The 24,018-nt window shown below is 42.2% G+C and overlaps 1 protein-coding gene across 1 annotated transcript in view; it reads right to left on the minus strand.

Moving 5' to 3' along the window:
• Positions 1 to 24,018, minus strand: part of LOC146866265 (alcohol dehydrogenase 1-like) — a 204,219-nt gene that overhangs the window by 59,544 nt on the left and 120,657 nt on the right. Inside the window, exons 4-5 of the mRNA XM_085635153.1 lie at positions 5,668 to 5,755; positions 5,373 to 5,592 (exon numbers count right to left, since the gene is read on the minus strand). Of these exons, the coding sequence (XP_085491279.1) occupies positions 5,373 to 5,592; positions 5,668 to 5,755 (308 nt within the window). The remainder of the gene's footprint in view (positions 1 to 5,372; positions 5,593 to 5,667; positions 5,756 to 24,018) is intronic.

Below are 24,018 nucleotides of genomic sequence, written 5' to 3' on the forward strand. Positions count from 1 at the left end.
AGGCACGGGGAGATTACGTGATTTGCCCAGAATCACAGGACGTTGAGCATCATTGCCGAGACTCGAACCCGGTTTCCCAGATTTGGAGTCCACCACCCTAACCATTAGGCTACATTCTCTCCCCTCCCCTCTTTAAAGAACATTACAGCACAATACATTAACAGTCCACAAACCAGTCACCTCTTCTATCGCTGATTGATTGTATGCTTGCCTTTGACCATGTGGAGCACTATACTGCCTTTAGGCTAGGATTGCACTATACAAGTACTACATACAAATATAACACATACAAATATGCAAACTCTAGATGTATGGGCAGGGGCATAGCTTGGTCAGTAAGATTGGGGGGGTGAGCTTCCGATTTTCTGACAATCAGGTTTGCATATAATGTTTCAATACATTATACCCACAAGCATGAGAGGGGCCTAAGGGGCAATGGAGAGGAATGCTGATGGGTATGAGTACTAAGAGAGAAAACACAATATTTTTTTAAGTAACCTATATTTTGAAGACTTTCGAAACAGAGTGTGTGTGCATTTTTGTCTGTTTCTGTAAACATCCCTGATGAAATCCAACTGACATCTCATAATACCCGACTGAAAGAATCTGTATCCAATTATTTATGAGAAAATATATTTATTAGGGGGGTGTAACACACTAAACACTACCCCCCCCCCCGAGCTACGCCCCTGTGTTTGGGTTTTACATGGGCACTATTCTCTGCGTTGGTGACACCAAGGACAGTCAAAGTGAGTGTTCCCAGGGGAGTGTTCCTAATGTGATGAAGTTATACCGTAATATTTATTGAAGTATGTTGTAATATGCTAATCTGTGTTATGTCACTTCTGACATCTCTGTGAGGTGATGGGGTTCTAGAGTGCCAACTCATCATGAGCTGGCTGGAGGAATGTTGGGAGGAGATCAAGGGATGAACCTGCTGGCAGTTGGATGGCTGAGATGTATAACCTGCATCTTCATTCATCCCTCCAAGGTGTACTTTTTAACACTGGCGACGACTGGGATACAACAGCTCAACTCCAGACAACAGCATGGAATTTTAAGGATCTAGAAATGGATCTCATCCTCATTACATTGCTAAGACTTTAAACTTTCAAGTAAGATTATTTTTTTAAATCAAGGTGCTTGTTGTTGGTAACCGGCCCATTTCGTCTGACAATATTTACACTCCACATGGGATATCTTGTACCCCACCACAACGTCTACGCTTTGAACATTAACTGTTTTCAGTGCTACCTGTGTTTTCTATCAAAATACAAATAAGCGTTTCTACGGGTGACAATATTTCGTCCAAGAAAATACGGTGTGGGAACAGATAACTGTCTCTTTAACTTATGGTGGATCGAAGATCTAAATACTTGCCGGTTAGATCAATATTATTTGAATTAGACTTGCCATTTTTTTTTTTGCTCGCTCTCTCTCTAGAGAGAGCAGTTCGGGTGCTCGTGCAACATTCCTCTGACGTGTTATACATCCGGATGAATCGCCATTGTCAACAGCAGCATCACTCACAGAATCCGTTCGCTCTCTCAGCGACAATCTTGAAATGCATCTCACGTTTCATCATACGTCAGAGTGTAAGCAGCATCTCTTACGGAACCTGTTCCCTAGCAACGGCAAACTTGAAGCGCATTTCATGTTGACGCGCGACGCCATGCACGGAGCCATCACACAACGTCTCTCAACCTAGGACGCAGCGTCGCTCACGTGACCAGTTAGCTTCCCTGACAACGACAAACCTGAAGCGGACGACGTATTGTTACACAATGCCACGCGAAGAATTATTTTAACTTGCTCTTTGCCTAGCAACATAGACTCTTAGACCGCATCGTGGGAGTGTCTTTTCGACATTTGCAGTACAACGCTGATACGCACAGCTATCTAGCAGTAAGTGCAATCGTATTTATAATGCGTGTCGTTTTACCAAGCTACGCTGACACGCAAAGCTTCTAAGATTGCTGAACTTTACCACTGATGTATGTATCACTTGTTCAGTGTGTCCGTGATTATACAGCGCTGGCACGCACAGCTTGCAACATTTGATTCTTATCACCGCTACAATCATTTACTCAAAGTCATTCTGTGTCTTTAAGTGCAATCATATCTATATTGCGTGTCCTCTTGCCAAGTTACGCTGACACGCACAGCTTCTAAGATTGCTGAACTTTACCACTGATATAAGTATCTCTTGTTCAGCGTGTTCGCGATTACACAGCGCTGACACGCACAGCTTGCAGCATTTGATCCTTACCACCGCTACAATTTTTTACTCAAAGTCATTCTGTGGGTTTTGTGGCGTGCAACGCTGACACGAGCAGTTATTACCACACAGAGTGTCGGATCTAGTACAATTCTTGCTTATGCCGTGTGTCCTTTAATTAAACATCGCTGACACACACAGCTTGACACAAAGTTTCTTTTAAGTTAAGTTTTATTAATAACAATATCTTTACAGCTTGTTCCTTTGTTCATATTAAGACCAGCATAATTGATATGTATGGTTTTAGCATTTGGTAAAGTTTGAGTGGCTGTATTAGTTAAAAAGGAAAAAAAGTCTTGCAAATCTTAATCTCAAATCTTCTGAGTCATGCAAAATGTTCCGGCTGCACCGTTTTTCTTACAATCTCCTGGTGATCCACCTATTAAATGGTCTAAGTGGAAGAAGGTATTTGAGCGTTATGCTCGGGTATGCGATACCTCTCTCAGTATTGAGAGGAAAACGGCTCTGCTAATGCACTGTCTTGGATCCGAGGGTCAAGATGTCTTCGATCATCTTCCTGATGTTCCAAGCAGTGCTGCAGCAAGTTTGAATGAATTTGAACAATGTATGTATAAGCTTGATGCGCATTACCTACCAAAAGTTAGTACTATTTTGGAACGCTATCACTTTGGAAGGCGGATGCAGAAAGAGGGTGAGAGTATAGAAAATTATGTAACGGATCTCAGACGTTTAGCTTCCACTTGCAAATTTGATATCTTGATTGAAGAAAGGATAAGAGATCAGTTTATGCTTGGTTGCATCTCTGAAAAAGTGAGAGATGAACTTTGGCTAAAAGACGAACCATCTCTTGATGAGGTCTTAGTAATAGCTAAAAGGATAGAACACTCACTAGCGTGTGTGAAGGAAATTAAAAAAGATCTTGATAAAGTAGTTTCTGATGTTACAGTGGTTAATACTAATGTGTCCCACAAACCTACTGATTCCATAGTGAAATCCCAGACTATGGACAAGTTAAATACTAAGTCTCGAGCTCAGTTCAGAAAGAGTGGTAAGTGTTATAGATGTAACAGCACAACTCACTGGGCGAATGATAAATCTTGTCCTGCCCTAAATACTATATGCTCCTTTTGTAAAAAAAAGGGACACATTGTGAATGCATGTAGAATCAAGGCTTCTAGAAGTGTAATGAATGAAGTTTCTCAGGAAAATACAACAGAACTGCATGATTTTGAATGTGGACAGATTGTAGTTCAGGTTGGAAGTGATGGACCTTTAGATTTTATACTAGTAGAAGGTCATAGAACAAAAGTGTTATTTGATTCAGGAGCTAAGATTACCATTGTTTCTAATACATTTTTTAATGACAATTTGAGCTCCAAAGTAAAACTGCTAAAATCTGACATTCATCCCACCGCATATGGTGGTGATCCCATTGAATTGAAAGGGTACTTTGTGGGATTAATTGAATTTGAGGATCGTTTCACCTCCGGGAAGATCTATGTTTCTAAAAAGGGGGATAGTATTATTAGCTGGTGGCACCAAAAAGACCTGGGTGTCATGTTAGATCCCAATAGTATACCTCCCATCATTATCAAAGAGAGGAATGCCATCAAGTCAATAGACAACGCTTCCTTACAGTCCCAACTTATGGCAGAATTTCCCCTGGTATTTGGAGAAAGGTTGGGTTGCCTTAAGGGCTACTGCCATAAAATAAAGTTGGCCTCGGGATCTATTCCTGTTTCTAGCAAGGTGCGGAATGTTCCTTTTACAGTCAAAGAAGATATGCTCAAAGAGATTGACAAACTTAAATCTCAGGGGATCATTGAAGAAGTTGAAGGGACTTCTTGGTTGGCTCCAGTAGTAGCTGCTAGAAAACCGGATGGGTCTCTGAGGTTGTGTGTGGACCTTAGACAGCTTAACAAGTGCGTACTGGTAGACAAATATCCCCTTCCAAACATATCTGAGCTGTTAAGCATGGTGGCAGGAGCAAAAATCTTTAGTACGATCAATTTGACGTCCGCATATCATCAAATACTACTTGACGAATCTTCTAGAGATTTGACTGCTTTTGTTACGCCTTTTGGGACGTTCAGGTTTATAAGGCTTCCGTTTGGCCTGGTTTCTGCCGCTTCTGTGTTTCAACGGGTCATGGAGAAGGTATTGGTTGATATTCCTGGTATCTGTGTATATCAAGACGATATATTGGTGTACGGATCTGATGTGTCGGAGCATGGGAAAAGAGTGAGGCAAGTGCTTGGTAGACTTACTGCTCACAATCTGACCATTAAGCGAGAAAAATCTCTGTGAGGTGATGGGGTTCTAGAGTGCCAACTCATCATGAGCTGGCTGGAGGAATGTTGGGAGGAGATCAAGGGATGAACCTGCTGGCAGTTGGATGGCTGAGCTGTATAACCTGCATCTTCATTCATCCCTCCAAGGTGTACTTTTTAACAAAGTTGTTTCTGCTGATGATCCCTTAAAAGCCTCATCCAGAGTTTGGCGGATGCAGCTATCTGTCAAAAATACGTTAAGTGCCTGCAATGCTCCTGGACTATCAATCTTTTAGAATTTGGGGAAACACCATGTTTCTGTTAGCAGAGAATACGGTGACTCAGCCGGCCAACGCTTAAGACTGATGATCCATCAACCACTTGGCCATCTGTCAGTGTGTGACAGAAATTCTGCCCTATTCAGGGTTGTCATTCTTTCAGAACTTTTTCCTGTTAAGAACTACCAGGGAACTCCGAAAAATAAAGAAATGACCCCCAACGCACTGGGAGAAAAGTCCGAGCAAAACAGGGACATGTCTTTTTTTTGTTTTTCGACTGCAGACTAGCGCTTAGGGAGTTTTCGTTTGAAAAACAATAAAAACATTGCTGATCGTGCAGATTAAACATGGCGCTCAGCAAAAACTCATTCCTTCAGTGGAACCGCTGCAGAGGCAGCTCTGCTGGAGGCAAAGAATCTCCTTCCTCGGAGGTATCTGGTGGGAGACCTGCCATGACAGTGATAAGCTTCCCTTCAAGTGACTGGTGGAAACACAAGACTGTCCTCCATACTGTAAATGAGGCCCTAAGAGTTCCCAACCTTTAAGATTGATTTTGCGTGAAGCATTAAAAGGGATGAATCTTACCTTGGCAGTTTGGACTGCGCACCCGTATCCGGTAGAAAACCCACATCCAAGGAGACAAGCCTTATCAGCAGGGGCGGTAGCATCGACTTTTGCGACAGCACTTTCATCAAGGACGGTGTACTCAGTGAAGGTGCTGGTGCACACAAAGTGGTGGACCAGTTTCCCCTTGCAGGTAAACCTGGTGGTGCCGTCCCCCATCAGACCACGGAACGCAGGAGCACTGTTTAAGAGACAGTCATGTTATTAGACCTTCTAAAGTCTTTTATTCACCATTTATGCACCGGTACAAACTTACTCGTTCCTGACACAAAGATTGCTCTTTGGATTTTTACAGTTCTTGCAAACTCCACATTGCGGAACAGGCAGTGGTACGACTTTGTCACCTACAACAAAAACAATAATGTTTATTATTTCCGCTTTTACCTACACAAACAAAAACTCCATTGTTGTGTCAGCATTTTTTTATATGACAGTGCTTAACGGTAAATATTTAAAGAAAAACAAACCAAAAAACACTTGCAAAAAGTTTTGTAATTGTGAGCATGATATGCTGCAAACTAGATGTAATCATACAGCAGTGCAGAAACAGCACCGAGGCTGAATCTGGACACTTTCTGAAAAGTCCAGCTAACTATAACGCCCCTGAAACCTATGGTTTTTTCAGTGAATAGATACATATATATATATATAGCTCTATCACAGACCTTCAGTAAGATTAGACCAACATATTGTTGTTATTAGAACTATTACTAAATAATAATAAAACAACTTGTGTCCCTTAATAGTACTTCAAAAAAATAAATATACCTATGTGAGTTCCTAAAAGCTAACATTATTTAGGATGCCTCATAAGGCAACGTTATCCATACCGCTTTCTAATTGCTAGTGATCCTCTTATTAAATTCACAACAGCGGAACAAATATCAATAAAAACCAGTGAGTATAAGTAACTAAAACCTTTATACGAACAAGGGCGATGCGCCTATAGCAGTGGTAACAAAAATTTGACTCTGAAGGTTTTTTAAAGTGTACAAAACAGAACAAAGTGCAAGTTTGGTTTGTTTGGTCTTGTTGTCACATGGGCATGGCGGAAGGTTATTGGACCAATCAGATTGATTAGGGAAAGCTACCAAAAAGTGTACTGTGCCCAACTGGAATCTAGTAAGATAAAATATATATTGTGGGTTCATAAATAAGGTAAGATAAAATTGCGGAATACCTGGTCAAAGCATTTGCTTTAGCAAAACACCACGAAGCCTGCTGATGATGTAAATTTGCTCTCACATAATACGCTGATCTGACAATGGACTTTGCGTGAGGAGGCATTCAGGAGGGGTAAAAAAAAAATCAATCTGTTCCATTTCCTGGAACATACGTTTCAGATAACTGATCCAAGGAACCATCTCTACCAGCATCACTGAGTTTGGCACCCGCTCAAGTAGCCCTTTAAACATGTCTCAGGCCTGCCTTTGCAGAGCCTGGGTGTGCAGTTTTAAACTGCCATGTCGACCTAGCAAGTTAACTCTCTTGCCAGGCCCAAATCTTCCTTTTAAATATATATTTCACCCCTAAGGTAGACCTTGGACAGCCCAATGGGTAGGGTAGGGTGCAGTGTATTTAAAACGTTGGACATGTACTTTTAAGTTTTACATGCCCAGGTAGTGAAAATCTATTATATTTGTTTTTCATTTTTCACTACTGCAAGGCCTATCCCTTCCATAGGGTAACACTGGGGTTACCTTATTACATTTTAGTATAAATTCCAATTAGGAAACAATAGATATTTTGAGTTTGGCGCCTCTGGACTTGCAATTTAAAATTGCGACTTATGTTAATGTTCGATTTTGAGTCGCAAGCCTGAAAATACCACTTTTAGAAAGTTGTCATTTTCTTACTTAACCATTCCGTGCCTTCTACCTGTTTCTGAATACGCATATGGGGTGGGTGTTACCTGGGCTTTGTGTGTTCCCTCCAGACAGCCACACACAAAGAGATCTTAGGTGACCCTGATGGGCCATTCAGCTCCTGATGGGCCATCCTGGGCAGGATGGGGAAGGAGGAGCTGACACTTGTACCTGAATGGGCTGTACCTGTCCCCACACAAAGAGCTGCTTAGTACCCTGTAGTGAGTCTGGAGCAAGGGCACGAAGGGCAAGATCCTTGTTCTCTGCAAAGGTCTTTCTTTGAAGTCTCACCCTCTTTAAAAGCACAACTGGGTATAAATAGTAGACCTCTGACATCACCACTTCAGTACACTTCTGAGACTCAGGACATTCTGCCAGGAAGAAGGACTGCTGTGCTGCTGAAAGGAATGTCACTCTGCTGGACTTTGCTGGACTCCTGCTCTGCCATGTCTGCCCTGCTGCGTGGAGTGAGAAGGACTGGACCTGCATCTCTACATTTCCAGAACCAAAGTGACTTCAAGGGCTTGCTGACGTGTTTCCTGTTCTAAAGTCACAGGGACATCAAAGACTTCCAACAACCTGGTACAACCTCTGGACTCTGTCAACTGTCAGTCCTGTCCTGCCAAGTGGTGGCCCCCCTTCCCATGGCCTTAATCGGCCCCAGGGACCCCAAACCCCGGCGCATGGCCTTTTTTTTTTTATTCTTTAGGAGGGGGGCTGCGTTGCCTCCCTCCTCAGGCCACTTATGGCCCCGAGGACCCCATCCCCTGGGGCCGGCCATTGTTTTTTATTATTTTAAAAAACATATATATTTATAGAAACACCTAGGACATGCTGGACAAACCGTATGTACCTATCACCATGACGACTTGCGTGATATTCATTAAAAGGCGACTATGCATACAATGAATCCACGTGGAATGTATTTACACCGCTAGTGAAGCTCTGACGTGTCTGACGCCCTACCGAGCCTAATCCCGGCGCCCCCGCCGGTGGGTACTCTCCAAGTAGACACCCTTGTCGTTTATTTATACGAACATGGGTAGCTATTGACGGGCACATTTAATACGCACGCACACCAAGCCATTCAAAGGGGATTCAACAAAAATTCGACCAAAACTATGCAAGAAAACCCCCCCACGGTTAATAAAACACACATCCACCGCCGGATGTGTAATACTTTTTATTTTACTCTCTGGAAAGGAGACAAACCTCACTTGAGAGTAACAGCACGCTCCTGGCTGAGCCCAATGCTGTGTTACACCCAGCAGTGCCCCCCGAGTGCCACACACCTCTGTGTTGTATTCCACCAGCTAGTGCGTATGCTATGACACTCTCTAGCCCATGTGCACTGTAACACCACCCCGTGAATATGTCAAGCCACACTTGCCTTCGCACGGGTTATATTGCCCCATCTAACGTGCGTTCCTCGATGCCTATGTTATAACGCAAAGCGCTATGCCATATATATTACAATCTGGGATCCATATCTTTGTCACAGTGCATATGCAACGTTACACTCCCCAGCACATATTTTATATTACAACTTTAGAGGCTTGTTAGGTTACACAACACTGCCCTGTGCATATTACACTCCAAGGCGCATATCGCATAGCACGTGCTAGTGCCTGTGCTATCTCGCGCTCTCCAATGAATCTGTAATTGCGCACAATGTATTGCATATTATATTTCACGCCCGGTTCATCTTATATCACACTTTTGGGTGCATAGTTTATACCATACACTATATCTAGTTTTCATTTTCAATCATGCGCTCAGGACTATGTTCTATATAACACTGCGTTCACCTACCCTTTTCACGGGCATTACATTTTGCGATGGGGGGTGGAGGGTCAGGGGGTGTTTCAGCCAAGTGAGCCCGGAGTCACAGTCACAAACGTCCTCTTCTTCCTGAATAAAAGTGAGATTATGCTGCATGCTTGTTGATATTATAAGTACTTTACACATCACACAAACACACGTTTTAAAAACAATAAAGGTCCTAATACCCACCTTCTCTGAACAGTTAGCTTGCGGTCCCATCCCCCTCCTCCCTATCCTCTGTTGTCTGAATCCATGGACTAGCCTCCTCCCTCCTGCCATGCATGGTCTGATGTGCTACCACTGCCCTCCATTTAGCATGATGTACCAGTCCACTCCTCCTGCCCTCCATTGCCCAATTCTATGCCCCCATCATTGACCTCCTGCTTAGCCTCTGTGGTTAACTTGCTGCCCCTATTCTCCTCCCCCTGCCCTCCGATGTCTTTGTGCATGCCCCTGCTCCATCCTCTTTGCCCACCATGTTCCATGGACCTGCCACTCCTATCTACTCTGAGTGTTCTGTTGAGCTGCCACTCCCCTCCCACCTGCCTAGCATTGTCAGATGACTGTAACCTGTCCCTGCCACCTCCACCTTGCCTGTCCACATGCCATGCCCCTATCCCCTTCCTCCTGTCCTCCATGGTCCATTTTACTGCCACACCCTTCTGCCCTCCCTGGTCTGTTGTGCTGCAACTGCTCCTCCTGCCTGCCCCGCGTGGTCTGTTGTGAGGCCCCTTCCCCTGAACTCTCTTGTCTGTGCCCAGGTCCTGACCCTCCCTTCTATCCTCCATGGTCCTTTGTGCATGCCCTTGCACCCTCCTTCTTGCCCATCATAGCCATTGTGCTGCCACTAACCCTCCCGCATGCCATGCATGGTCTTCTGTGCTGCCACGGTCCCTCCCACCTTCCCTGTGTGGTCAGCTAGCTGCCCCTGACCCCCTCCCACCTTCCCTCCATGGTCTGTGTGTATGCCATCATCGTCTCACTGTTGCTCTCCATGGTGTGTCTTGCTTTTAGTGCCCATCTGCCTGACGTCCATGGTCATCTTGCTGCTCCTGCCCTGCCCCCTTGCCCCCAGCCCTCTGTTTCCATGTGCAGACCCCTATTCCCTCCCTCCTGGCTTGTCTGTTCCATTGTAATGCCCCTGATCTGTACCTCCTGCCCTTTATGGTCTGTTATGCTGCAGCTTTCTCTCCTGTCTGTCCATTAGGGTCAGCCAGCTACCATTGCCTCTTTCCCCTTTGTTCTATGTTGTCCATGTGCATGATCCTGTCCCCTCCCTATTGCTTTCTATGGATTGTTGTGCTGCACTCCCGTCCCGCATGCCCTGTGTGGTGTATTGTGCTGCTGCAAACCCTGATGCCTGCCCTGCAGGGTCAGTTTGGTGCACCTCTCCATGTCCCTCCTGTCCTCTGTTATCCAAGCCCATGTCCCTACCCCAATTCCTCCTGCCTTCCATGATCCAATGTACCATACTTGCGAACATTTTGAACTTGGTAAGAGGGAGATTTTGAAAAAAAACTGGGGTATTGATTTTCCCCTTTGACATTGAAAAAGAGGAGATTGTATACAGGAGACAGATCAAATAAAGCCCATTTGAGCTTAAAAATATTGGACGTTTCCTGGCTGTATCGGGTCTGTTGCCATGTATGGTTGTACTACCACTGCCTCTTCCTTCTGCCCACAATGGTCTATTATATTGCCACAGCCTCTCTTGCCAGTCCTGTATTGTTGGTTTGTTGCCCCTGCCCCCCTTTTCACTGCCCTCCATAGTCTGTTGTGCTGCCACGGCCCTTCGTGCCTGCCCAGTGTGGTCAAATTGTTGCCTCTGCACCCTCCTACCTGCCTTCAATTTTCAGAGTCCGCCCCCCTGGCCTCTGCCTCTCAACAGTATCCTAATGAACAACTACATTGTTAACATTCTATATTTATTACAAAAGTGTGGAACGCCTGACGTCATCTTGATGTAATCAAAACTGTAATACCTAGAGCATTTCCTTTAGAAATTACATATATGAGTCTTATTTGCATCAAAATTATGGTTAGTTCTCTAAAAAACTAAAATGAGGACATATTTTCTGAGTTTTCAAATAGCGACAAAACACTTTTAAATTATTTGTTATCTTTATGTTTTTTTATCCAGTTGACCACTTGAATAAATATTGCACTTAGGGGAGAGGATGTGGTGTTACTTCCAGAGCTTCAGACTTTGCAACTTGGGAACCAGTTTGGAGTTTCTGCTTCAGCTCGACATTCTGTGATTCTGGTCAAATCACTTAATCTCCCCATGTCTACAACCAAAATGACTTTTTTCTTGTGTGATGTAACCAATGCTCATGTAAAGCACTCCAATACCTGACACGTCTGCACTATATAAAACTGCAAAAACAAAAAATAAGTGTTTGGCACACTTCTGTCATTGGGCTATACTTGGGCTACATCTGGGTGATATTTGGGCTACATTTGGGCTCTTTTGTCTCTGGTGGCCATCTTGGGAGATTTATTTGTTATGAAGTTTCCTAATTTCCTCATTTACTGCAGTCTCCTCAGTAGGAAATGCTTTCAGTTTTTTACTTTGATTCCATCAAGAAGGTATTCAGATATGTCACACATTTGCCATAAATTCTGAATGTTGGCAATCTAGTTGCTCATTAGATCACTGTAGTAAAGCAACTGTTCACCACAGAAGTCTGCTGCTGGTATTAAAAGGGCATGTTTCAGTCTGCATATCAGAATGTTTTTATGAAATAGAAGAGGATTTGAGAAGTCACTCAAAATGTGCCCTAATTTTTCTTTCTTCAGCACTAATCATAATTTCTATGGCAAAATGAAGCCCCTCATTGTGTTCCTTTTTAAATTAAATGTTTTAAGTGTTACCAGTTTATTCCAATCAAGATGGCTTCAGGTGTGCCATACTTGTGTCATAAGTAAGACAGTAAACGCTCTAGTTGTTCTTAAGAACACTCAGGGACATGCTGTCATTGGGCTATACTTGGGCTACATCTGGGTGATATTTGGGCTACATTTGGGCTCTTTTGTCTCTGGTGGCCATCTTGGGAGACTTATTTGTTATGAAGTTTCCTAATTTCCTCATTTACTGCAGTCTCCTCAGTAGGAAATACTTTCAGTTTTTTACTTTGGTTCCATAAAGAAGGCATTCAGATGTGTCACACATTTGCCATAAATTCTGAATGGTAGCACTCTAGTTCCTCATTAGATCACTGTAGTAAAGCTACTGCTCACCAGGGAAGTCTGCTGCTGGTATTCAAAGTGCATGTTTCAGTCTGCATGTCAGAATTTTTTAATGAAATAGAAGAGGATTTGAGAAGTCACTCAAAATAAACCCCCTCATTTTGTTCCTTTTTAAATTAAATGTTTTAATAGTTACCACTTTATTCCAATCAAGATGGCTTCAGGTGTGCCATACATTTATCATAAGTAGGACTGTCAGCGCTCTAGTTGTTCTTTGGAACACTCTGGGAAGTTGCAGTAGAACACAAAGGAATCAACTGACAGGCTCTGCCCTTGTTGGATGTACATATTTTACTGAGAATATCAGCCTTCATTCTCACATGACTGAGAAAGATAATGTGAATTTACAGAAAATATGCTCTCAGTTTAGCTTATAGATCACCTTCAAACCTCTGTGGGAAAAGCATGAGAAAATAGTTTTCTCTCAAACATGATTCATGATATCCAGGCAGAAGGCTTTTTCACATGGTAAAATCACCTTAGAACATACCACAGTTCCTAAAATGAGTATGGTACCATCAACAAATGATTAATAATGTAACTAAAGTCTTAAAACCTTGTATTAACTGCAATGCTTTTTAATGAGGTGCTATCATGTATATTGGTCCCAAGATGGCTGGCAACTAGGGGTGGGCGGAATTTGCGGAATTAACCTTCGCAAATTATCGCGAGAATGTTTAAAATTATCGCAAACAAGCAGAAATATCGCGAAGATGCGGAAGTTTTTTTCCGGCATGTTCGCGCGATTTTCTGCATGGTTGCGGGTCGCCAACTTACCCATGTGGCTGCTTGCGGGCGCGGCCATCTTGTTTTGAGTTGTTCTCGCGGTGCATGATCGCGAGAAGAAAGACGTGATCGCGCGACGCATGACGTCACTGCGGGCGCGAACTGTCGCGAGACAGCGCAAATGGCTAAAAACAATACAACATCTCATGGAGAACGCGACCGGATCAAGAAAACTTGTCGGCGAACGCAGGGATTCAGGTAAGGCGATCGCGCGCGCGCGAGAATGTATCATTTTACAGCGCGAGCAAGAAACAAATTATCGCCAAGCTGCGGAAACCGGAATTTTTGACATTTTCGCGCTCTCCGCGGAACGCAAAAATGTCAAAATATCGCAATTTCCGCGAACGGAACGAAATTTTTGCCCAGGCCTACTGGCAACACTTCTTGGATGAAGTGCTGACAGCCAATCAGATCTCACGATGAGATGTGTGGTTAGGCTCCGCCCAGATATATATGTGATTTTGATTTTCTCAGGAACTTCTGAACGGATTTACACCATTTAAGCAAAAGGCATGACTCTGAACCAAGGTCTACCTTTCTGCCAAATGTGGTGTAATTCCGTTCAGCAGTTCGGGCCGAGAAAAAAGCGGGGTCCCAAAACGCGTTTTCCCCATGCAATTTCCCACAGGATCTGTTGTCGCAGCTACAGCCCGAACCGCTGAACGGAATGACACCAAATTTGGCAAAGAGGTAGTCCTCAGTTCAGACTCGTGCCTTTTGCAAAAATGGTGTGAATCTGTTCCGTAGTTCCTGAGAAAATTAGAGTTAAAAGTACATAAATATCTATGGCCGGGGATGATCCGCGGACCCTACACGCACCATAAGCGCACCCTCCACGAACCGAGCGCGCACCCTCCCGATCGCGCGCTGAATGCTAATTGGCTGTCGAGTGTCTGTCTACATTCGAAACCAGGAACTGTTGGCGGCCATTTTCTGCCTCGGTAGAAGCGAGGCTGAAGAAGCAAGGGGAATAAGTGTGTAAAACATATAAAGGGGGCAGAGTGGAAATACTCTGACCCTCTAGAGGTGCTTAGGGAGTCCCAAAAGGACCCCCTGGGACACTTTTAAAAAAAGAAAAAAAAAGGCAAAATGCGCGCACGGTGTGCGCATCCTATCGCGTTGGGTGCGCGGATCAACGGAATTTTTTTTTTAAAAAGAGAAGAAATCATTGGTTTTATGACTACTTTGTACACTGAAAGGTAGGGTGTATATTTCTGTTTTTTAAAGGTATGATTCTTATTGGTTAACAAAAACAGATTGTAAGGAACATTATATATGATTAGCTGATATGTTGAAAAGTGAAGCACACTTCCTCTCTTGTTTAGCAACATTGTGTGCTGAACTTCTGACCTGTGTGCTCAGTGCAGTGTTCCATGACCTGTTTCTATGGTAACAGGCAGAAGGCAGATTGGGGGAAGGGTTGAAATGTATTTCAGTTGGAAAGGGTTGAAATGTTTAACCAATAGATATGAGTGTTTGCTTTTGAGTTTATGTGTGAAGGATTGTGATTTGATGTTTACATGTATATGTGTGGAAAATGAAAGGGAAACATTTCCATTCTTTGTTTTTGCTGAGAGGTGCACAGTGCAGAGATTCTGTAAAAGAAAATATGGTGAGTGACTGATATACTTCTTAATCTACAAAACAACTTGAAAGATGAGTTATTTATTTGTGAGGGGATGTATGTAGACTATTTTGATTTTAATCAGACTAATGTATTTCTCCTGCTAAAGTGTAGGGAGTACTTTTTTTTCTCTACAATCTTATTGACAGTGTGTGTGCATGTAGAAACCATTCTGTGATAAGCATTTGTGTTTTTCATGTGTTTGCAGACAGATAACTGTGCTGTTTTTATATTTTGGTAGAATTAGAAACCAGTCATTGTTTATGAATTTGTGAAATGAGTTATGTTATGTTTCTATACTATAATGTAGTACTTCTTCTAGATGAAGAAATGTGTTTTGGTATAGTGCAAGGGATAGTGTTGTTTGTCTAGAATCACACAGTGAGTATGTGTGCATTTGGGAACCACTGTGAGAGAAGCATTTGGTAACATTGTGTATTTGCTGACAGATAAATGTTTTAAAACCTGTCTTTTTGTCAAGTTTTAGTAGCATTAGAAGGCAGTTATGGCTTATGCTTTGATTAAATGAGTCAGGCTTTGACACAAAAGTGCAGTCCTGAAATATGTAGATTGTGTGCAGTTCCCTTACCACTTGCACCGTAGGGAATGAGTTTTGGTAAACTCCTAGGGATAGTGGTGCTTGTCTAGAATCACACTGTGAGTTAGTGTGTATTTGGGATCACTGTGAGAGAAGTATTTGGTAACATCATGTATTTGCTGACAGATAACTGTTTTAAAACCTGTCATGTTGTGAAGTTTGAGTAGCATTAGAATCCAGTCTTTGCTTATGCGTTGATTAAATGAGTCATGCTTTGACACTAATGTGCTGTACTTAAATATGTAGATTGTGTGCAGTACCATTAACTCTTCTAGACTAGTGAATGAGTTATGGTAAACTCCTAGGATAGTGTTGCTTGTCTAAAATCACACTGTGAGTCTGTGTGCATTTGGGAACCACTGTGAGAGAAGCATTTGGTAACATCGTGTATTTTTTAGCAGATAACTCTTAAAACCTGTCATGTTGTCAAGTTTTAGTAGCATTAGAAGCTAGTCTTTGCTTATGCATTGATAAAATGAGTCAGGGTTTGACACTAAGGTGCAGTACCATGTACTATTCTCTTCACTGTGGCAGAACTGAAAATTTAAATGTTTTACCCAAGCACTGTCCTAGAAGTAGTCTGATGATTTAGTCAGTTTCTAAGTACCAAATAGACTGCTTCAAATATCTCTGCAGTATGCATGTAGTGTTCTAACATACTATACGCTTGTCTTTTACACCTTCAATTCCCTAGTCAGTATCCATACACTTCCAGGAAACACCCTGTCACTCCCTTTGCAGTCCTCTAGTGACCCATTCAACACCATGTACTGATCCATTCACTGTGCCAAAACCCAAACACTTATAAATTCACCAAGACACTCTCTTTCCAGTACTCTAATGATTCAGTCACTGCCTAAGTATTCATGCACTGAGCCAGGCCTTAGCACATGGACTTCTTCAAACCCCTATCCACTATGCATGCAGTCCTTTAACCACCTACACACTTGTCTTTCACACCTTCAATTCCCCAGTCAGTATCCATACACTTCCAGCAAACACCCTGTCACGCCCCTTGCACTCCTCTAGTGACCTATTAAGCATTATGTACTAATCCATTCACTGCGCCAAAACCCAAACACTAATAAATTCACCCAGGCACTCTCCTTGCAGTACTCTAATCATTCAGTCAGTACCCAAGTACTCATCCAGTGACCCAGGCCTTAGCATATGGACTGCTTCAAACCCCTATCCACTATGCATGCAGTCCTCTAACCACCTACACAATTGTCTTTCACACCTTCAATTCCCTAGTCAGTATCCATACACTTCCAGGAAACACCCTGGCACTCCCTTTGCAGTCCTCTAGTGACCCATTCAGCATCATGTACTAATCCATTCACTGTGCGAAAACTCAAACACTTAAAAATTCACCAAGATACTATCTTTGCAGTACTCTAATCATTCAGTCAGTGCCTAAGTATTCATGCACTGAGCCAGGCCTTAGCACATGGACTGCTTCAAACCCATATCCACTATGTATGCAGTCCTCTAACCACCTACACAATTGTCTTTCACACTTTCAATTTCCTAGTCAGTATCCATACAGTCCATCAAACATCCTTGCCTTTGCACTCCTCTAGTGACCCATTCAGTACCAAGTACTAATCCATTCCCTGTGCGAAAAGCCTACCACTTATATATTCACCTAGGCACTCTCCTTGCTGTACTCTAATCATTCAGTCAGTACCCCAGTAGTCATGCAGTGAGCCAGGCCTTAGCACATGGACTGCTTTAAATGCCTATGCAGTATGGATGCAGTCCTCTAATCACCTACACAGTTGTGTTTCACATCTTCAATTCCCTAGTTAGTATTCATACACTTCTAGCAAACACCCTGTCACTCACCCAGTGTGTCTCCTTATAGTACTGTAATCATTTAGTCAGTTAGCATGTAGTGTTTTAGTGAGGTAGGCTTTAGGGCATGAACTGCTTCAAAGTAGTATGCACTATGCATGTAGTGTTTTAACCATCGTCACACTTGTGGTTCAGGGCTATAGTTTCATAGTCAGTATTTATATAAAATGTGTTTGTACAGTAATGGAATAGTATAAATTTGAATGTTATTAATGTACATTTATGTGTGATTCTTTTTTACAGATACAGAACAGGAGTGTTTTTCATCTGTTTGCATTCTTCTCATGCAAGATTGTTTGGAGGAAGGGTCCTTAGGTGTTTCATCATACTTGCTGTGCCGCACAAGTATTTTTTGTTAGGATCCCCTCATAACAGAACTCTTTTGAAAATCTTGCGCGTGACAAAGGTGGCATTGGTCTTTGTTTGCCCCTCGAGAAAAGTAGAAAATTTCCACATCACTGAAGGAAAACGTTGTGGGCGTGGTGCATCCTCCAAAAATTCATCTTTAGATTCGGTGAATATTTTAAAGCGACATCATTTGCAGTTTTTGTAACTTAAAGTTAAAAAATGTTGTTAGCTGTGTGCATTTTATATATCTGTGATTTGCATCTTGTTTCTTTTTTTTGAGGATAGCATGTTGGGTTTTTTTTAACAATCTTTGAGATGTTTTTTTTTTGCCCTCTGTTAAGTGATGAGTACGATTGAAATCACTATTTTTAGTGAAATTTAGTATATTCTGAGAACAGCAAAAAAGGCAAAAAAATGACTTTGTGGAAATTATGCTGGGTTGTAAAAAATGTATTATTACATGTTATAATTTTTTTTTCCTTTTCTTTCACCGATCCAAATTTTAAAATAAGCAATTTTTAAGTATTAGATTGGAATGAAAATGTGAAAAAAATGTGTACCATTTTTTATTCCTATTACTGTGAAGGTAAGTTTAACTAAGTCTCAATATGCTGAATGAGGAGGTCTGCAAGAAGCTACAAAGTGGAAACATGTTTCTAAAAACACTCTGTTTATACCTATGTAGTTTTGAAATCTGACCATAATCAGATATCATGTGACCTGCAAAAAAAGAGATTTGAGGGGTTCATAATATTTCCTATTTTAGCTATTGAAGGACCGCAATTATTTCAATCATTCTTCTTTGAACATCTTTGCAGACAAAACTCTGTGCTTACCTTTTATCATTCGCAAGGAATTTAAAAAAAGAAAATATGTCACTTTTTGTAACATAGTTATTGTGTAAGATACACTTTCATATTTACAAAGAGAGGAAAAGGCACTCTGTGCACTTTTTATACTCCATGAAAATACAACCTCATCATGCAGACCACTTTGTTTTGAAAGGGTGTTCTATAAGTGTTGTTGTGCATGATTGCACTGAATACTCATAGAACAAGACATGTCTAGATTTATCAGAAATCAGAAATCTCGATATGTGTGTGAATGGTACACCATTCTAAAATTGGTGTAGGAAAGCACCACAAGGAGAATTGTTTTCATTTCTCCACATTTTTATATCTTCAATGCATGCTGAAATGTTCAGCATACATTGAAGGAGAAAAATGCATTTTCTCATTGTTTTTGTGCAGGAAGGTGTGTCTTCCTGCAGAAAAACTAACAGCACATGACACAGATATCCTTGCACTATGGTGCAAGGGTGCCTGTGTCACCACATGGCTGCAGTTTAAGCAGCCGTGCAGACAGAAGCATAGATTTGCAACATATTTATGTACATATGTTGCATCCCTGTGCTTCGGAAGTATTACAGTACACTGCAGTTAAAGAGGTTACTGTGTGATGCTGCAGCACTTCCTCATACTTCTGCACTTATACATTCACCATACGCTACTAATGCATTCATTCAGTCAATTACGTACTACACATACATTCATCTAAACTAACACTAACAAAGAAATGTAGCTCTTTTTTTAAACCAGGAAAGTTAGTTCTTACAAGAACTTTTTTTTTTCTTCTTTCATAATTTTTTTGGGGTTTTCTGAACAATTTAATTTTTTTGGTTTTTCTGCAAAAAAAAAAAAAAAAAACAGGAGAAACCAAACAATGAACTTCAGGGAACAATAAAAAAAAAAAAAACTAGCAAATGTGACTTTCTTGCCGGCGGCAGATCAGATCGATCGACTGCTCACCATAGCACAAAGTTGTATTGCACTTAGTGCAGAGCACTTTTAAATATTGAAATTGAGGACGGATGTCCAAGGTTTGGGATGATGGATGCACTCTTGATGTGCTCGGCTGCGATGAGGTGGATGGCGCAGGAGCAGGAGTGTTTCTCATCCGTCGCACTCTTCTCGTGCAAGATTGTTTGGATGAAGGGTCCTCATGTGCTTCATCATACTTGCCGTGCCGCAAGAGTATTTCTTGTTAGGATCCCCTCGTGACAGGACTCTTTTGCAAATCTTGCACGTGACCAAGGTGGCATTGGTCTTATTCTGCCCCTCGGGAAAAGTAAAAAATTTCCACACCACTGAAGAAAAACGTTTTTTGGGTGGTGCCTCCGCCAAAAATTCATCCTCAGAAGTATGAGGTGATGCAGGTGATGCCTACTGCCCTGAAGCCATTTTTGGTTGAAAAAAATTAGAGCCAAGTGTAAACTTAGTCTAAAAAATCTTCTTCTCTCCAAAGAGATGGTGCTCTAAAGAAGGTCAAAGAAGAATGATTGAAATGGGTGGGGTCTTTCAATAGTTAGAAGAGGAAGTGTAATGAACCAATCAAATCTCTTTTTTTGCAGGTCACATGGGATCCGCGCACCCTGCGCTTACGCAGCACGCACCCAGCGCGCATCCGCGAAAATGAATTAAAAATAATTATAGGATTAGATGTAAAAATATATTGGTTTTAAGACTAGTTTAGAGTTTGTCTTCAATTAATATTCACATGAAATAGATATATATATGTTTTTTTAAATGTTAAATATTTCGCGGGATTCGCGCACCTACCGCGTCATAGACGCATATGACGCATCGCGGAAGCGCATAAACGTCGCGTTACATACATCGAACGTGTCACGTATACACTGGGAGTCGCGTACCGGTCGCATTGCGATCGCGCACTAAACACGTACCCAACGCATACCGTGCGCGGATGCTATCGCGTAGGGATAGGGAACGGTGCGCTTAGGGTGCGCGAATCCAAAAACATTGAAAAAAATATATAAAATAAAGTTTTGCACATATAGTTAAAAAAATATTTTGAAAAATATAAAAAAATATGTTTGAAAAACCCATTAAGTTCAAATAATATTTTTTAATTTTTAAAAGAATTAATTGAAAAAATAAGTTTAAAAAATGGAGATAAAAAAGTATTTTAAAAAAAATGTAATTAATAAAATTGACACACTGAATTTGAAAAATATACAAATCCAATCAAAATCATTAAACATGATATCTTCAGAGATAAGTTATAGATAGGAATTAGCATTTAAAAAACCTTTGAAATTCACTGAAAAAACCAAAGGTTTCAGGGGCGTTATAGTTAGGAATTGGCATTTAAAAAACCTTAGAAATTCACTGAAAAAACCATTGGTTTCAGGGGTGTTGTAGTTAGCTGGACATTTCCCCCGTACAAAACCCTAGAAATTCCTCCGTTATACTTAGTTCAGGTAACTATAACTCGCGCGCCCGCAATGCACTGCTGATGACGTCACATATTACATCACTCATGACATGGCCAGCGACATCACTCATGACATCACTGATGACATCTCAAATGACATCACTGATGACATCATCCAGTGAATGTGTGTTTTTCTGAAAATTACATATGTTTTATATATGTATATCTCAAGGTCGATGGAAGAATAAATGGGTATATAAGTGTCTAAATGGAGGATTTGTTTTTGAAAAATTGATTGTATAACTGACTGATTAAGTGTATCTTCGTGAATACATGGCTTAGTGAGTAATGTTTAAATGTGTAAATATCTGTATCAGTCTCTCACTTTGTGTATAAGTGGCTGCATGGGTTGGTGAGTAGCTACATGAGTGTCTATGTAGGTTATTAGTTGTTTTTTTGAGTATCAGTATGAGTGTCTGTATGGTTAGGTGGGGGGTATTACGTAGTGCATAGGTGCATGAATGAGTGACTCACTGTTTGTATGTGTTAAAGACAGCATGTGTGCAGGACTGTATGGGTGGATGAGTGTGTGCATGGGTGTGTTAGTGAGTGATAGACTGTCTCAATAGTGTCTTTATGAGTAACTACATATGTTTTAAACTAGTATATGTGACTATTGGTGTATATAAGTTAGTATATGTGAGAGTGAGAGATTGATAGAGATCCTGTATGAATAAGTATGTTTCTATAAGTGATTGTTTAAAAGACTAAGTATGTGTAAGTTTCTGTAGAAGTAAGTGTGGTGGTGTGTGTATAACTGTATATGCAAGTAAATGGATGTTTGATTCTTTATTAGCATGAGTGACTATGTGTGTGAGTAACTCTATGGATGAGTGGCGTTCTGTAAGAGGATGTATAGGTGTGTGAGTACATATGATGAGTGAGTACATGTATGAGTGACTGTATAGGACTGTTGGTGAATGAGTGGATGTGTATGTGGATCTTAGAATTACTGAATAGGTTGTTGTAACTGGTATTGGTATGTCCATTGTTTTGAACATTGTAGTTTCTATTTTTGAATGTGTGTATCAAAGGTTATATTAGGGGAAGAGGAGGTCTGCCACTCTATCACAAGGATGATGTCATCAGTGATGTCATTAGTAATGTCATTTGAGATGTCATCAGTGATGTCATGAGTGATGTAATATGTGACGTCATCAGCAGTGCATTGCGGGTGAGAGAGTTATAGTTAGCTGAACTAACTATAACGGGGGAATTTCAATGGTTTTGTACGAGTGAAAAGTCCAGCTAACTATAACGCCCCTGAAACCTATGGTTTTTTCAGTGAATTTTCAAGGTTTTTTAAATGCTAATTCCTAACTATAACGTGCCTAAAACCTATGGTTTTTTCAGTGAATTTCAAAGGTTTTTTAAATGCTAATTTCTAACTATGCCTATAGAGATAGGACATGTGAAGAAAGAATAAAAAACGCACAGAAAGAAAAAAAAGAAATGCAGAAAGAAGCAACAGAAGTCCTCAAAGACGAAGAAAAGTGCAGGAAGAAGGATAACGTGCAGAAAGAACAAACAGAAGAGCAGAAAGAAGCCTTGTTGCAAAATCAACCTGTACCCTCAACTTTTTCAGACGGATACTGGTGGTAACTGAGTCTGACTAACCAGTCCTAGAGCCAGTGCTATGTTAAAAGACAGTCAGAATACAGTGAAAACACCTACATACACTAGGGAACACTATGCGTTGGTGTCCCCCTGTGATCAGCATGACCTCCTCTGTAAGCCCCTAGTATATAATAGGGCAGGGGATTAAAACTACCTCTTAAAACGTGCCACAGGGCGTGTTTGCACACGTCACCTCAGGCCCCGTCCCCTCAATTCCCCACTGTGTAAACACGCCCTGTGGCCATTTTAAGTTGGGAGATTAAGTCCCCTTGAATCCTGAGGGTCCCTAGGGTCCAACTAGACCACTAGGTACCTCCAGTAAGCGCCACAGAGCTGCGTTGCAGTGAGATGTAAAAAGGGGAACGGCCTAGACCACCTCTCTGCAATGCAGCGGAGTGGTGCTTACTGGAAGCACCTGGTGGGCTAGTTGGCCCTCAGGGTCCCTCAGGATTGAAGGGGAATTGTTTCCCCAACTTAAAACGCGCCACAGGGCTTGTTTGCACACGTTAACTCAGACCCGTCCCCTCCCTTCACCAATGTGTAAACAAGCCCTGTGGCCGTTTTTAGTTGGGAGATTAAGTTAATTTGAATCCTGAGGGTCCCTAGGGTCCAACTAGCCCAGTAGGTACCTCCAAGTATGCGCCACAGAGCTGCGTTGCAGAGAGGTGTAAAAAGTGGCACGGCCTGGACCACCTCTCTGCAACGCAGCTCAGTGGCGCTTACTGGAAGCACCTGGTGGGCTAGTTAGCCCCCAGGGGCCCTCAGGATTGAAGGGGAATTATTTCCCCAACCATAGGGCGTGTTTGCACACGTCACCTCAGGCCCCGTCCCCTTCCTTCCCCACTGTGTAAACATGCCCTGTGGCCGTTTTTTAAGTTGGGTGATTAAGTCCGCTTTAATCCTGAGGATCCCTAGGGGCAAAATAGCCCACTAGGTACGTCCAGTAAGCGCCATTGCAGAGAGGTGTAAAAAGGGGCACGGCCTGCACCACCTCTCTGCAACGCAGAGCAGTGGCACTTACTGGAAGCACCTGGTGGGCTAGTTGGCTCCAGGGTCCCTCAGGATTGAAAGGGAATTATTTCCCCAACTTAAAACGCGCCACAGGGCGTGTTTGCACACGTCACCTCAGGCCCCGTCCCCTCCCTTCACCACTGTGTAAACGCGCCCTATGGCCGTTCTAAATTGAGAGATTAAGTCCCCTTGAATCCTAAGGGTCCCTAGGGTCAAACTAGCCCACTAGGTACCTCCAGTAAGCACCACAGAGCTGCGTTGCATAGAGGTGCAAAAAGGGGCGTGGCCTCAGGACACCTGTCTGCAACGCAGCTCCCTGGCGCACACTGGAGATACCTGTTGGGCTAGTTGGCCCTCAGGGACCTTCAGTATTGAAAGGGAATTAATTCCCCAACTTACAACTGGCCAGGGGGCGCGTTTGCAGAGTGCTGCAAGGAGGGGGCGAGGCCTCCAGCGCGATGCCGGTCTTTTATTGATTTTATTTTTTTAAGAAGGAGGGCTGTGTGGCCCCCCCTTCTTTTTCTAATTTACTGG

This window comes from Triturus cristatus, chromosome 2_1, assembly GCF_964204655.1.
Source record: "Triturus cristatus chromosome 2_1, aTriCri1.1, whole genome shotgun sequence".
Lineage (NCBI taxonomy): Eukaryota > Metazoa > Chordata > Amphibia > Caudata > Salamandridae > Triturus > Triturus cristatus.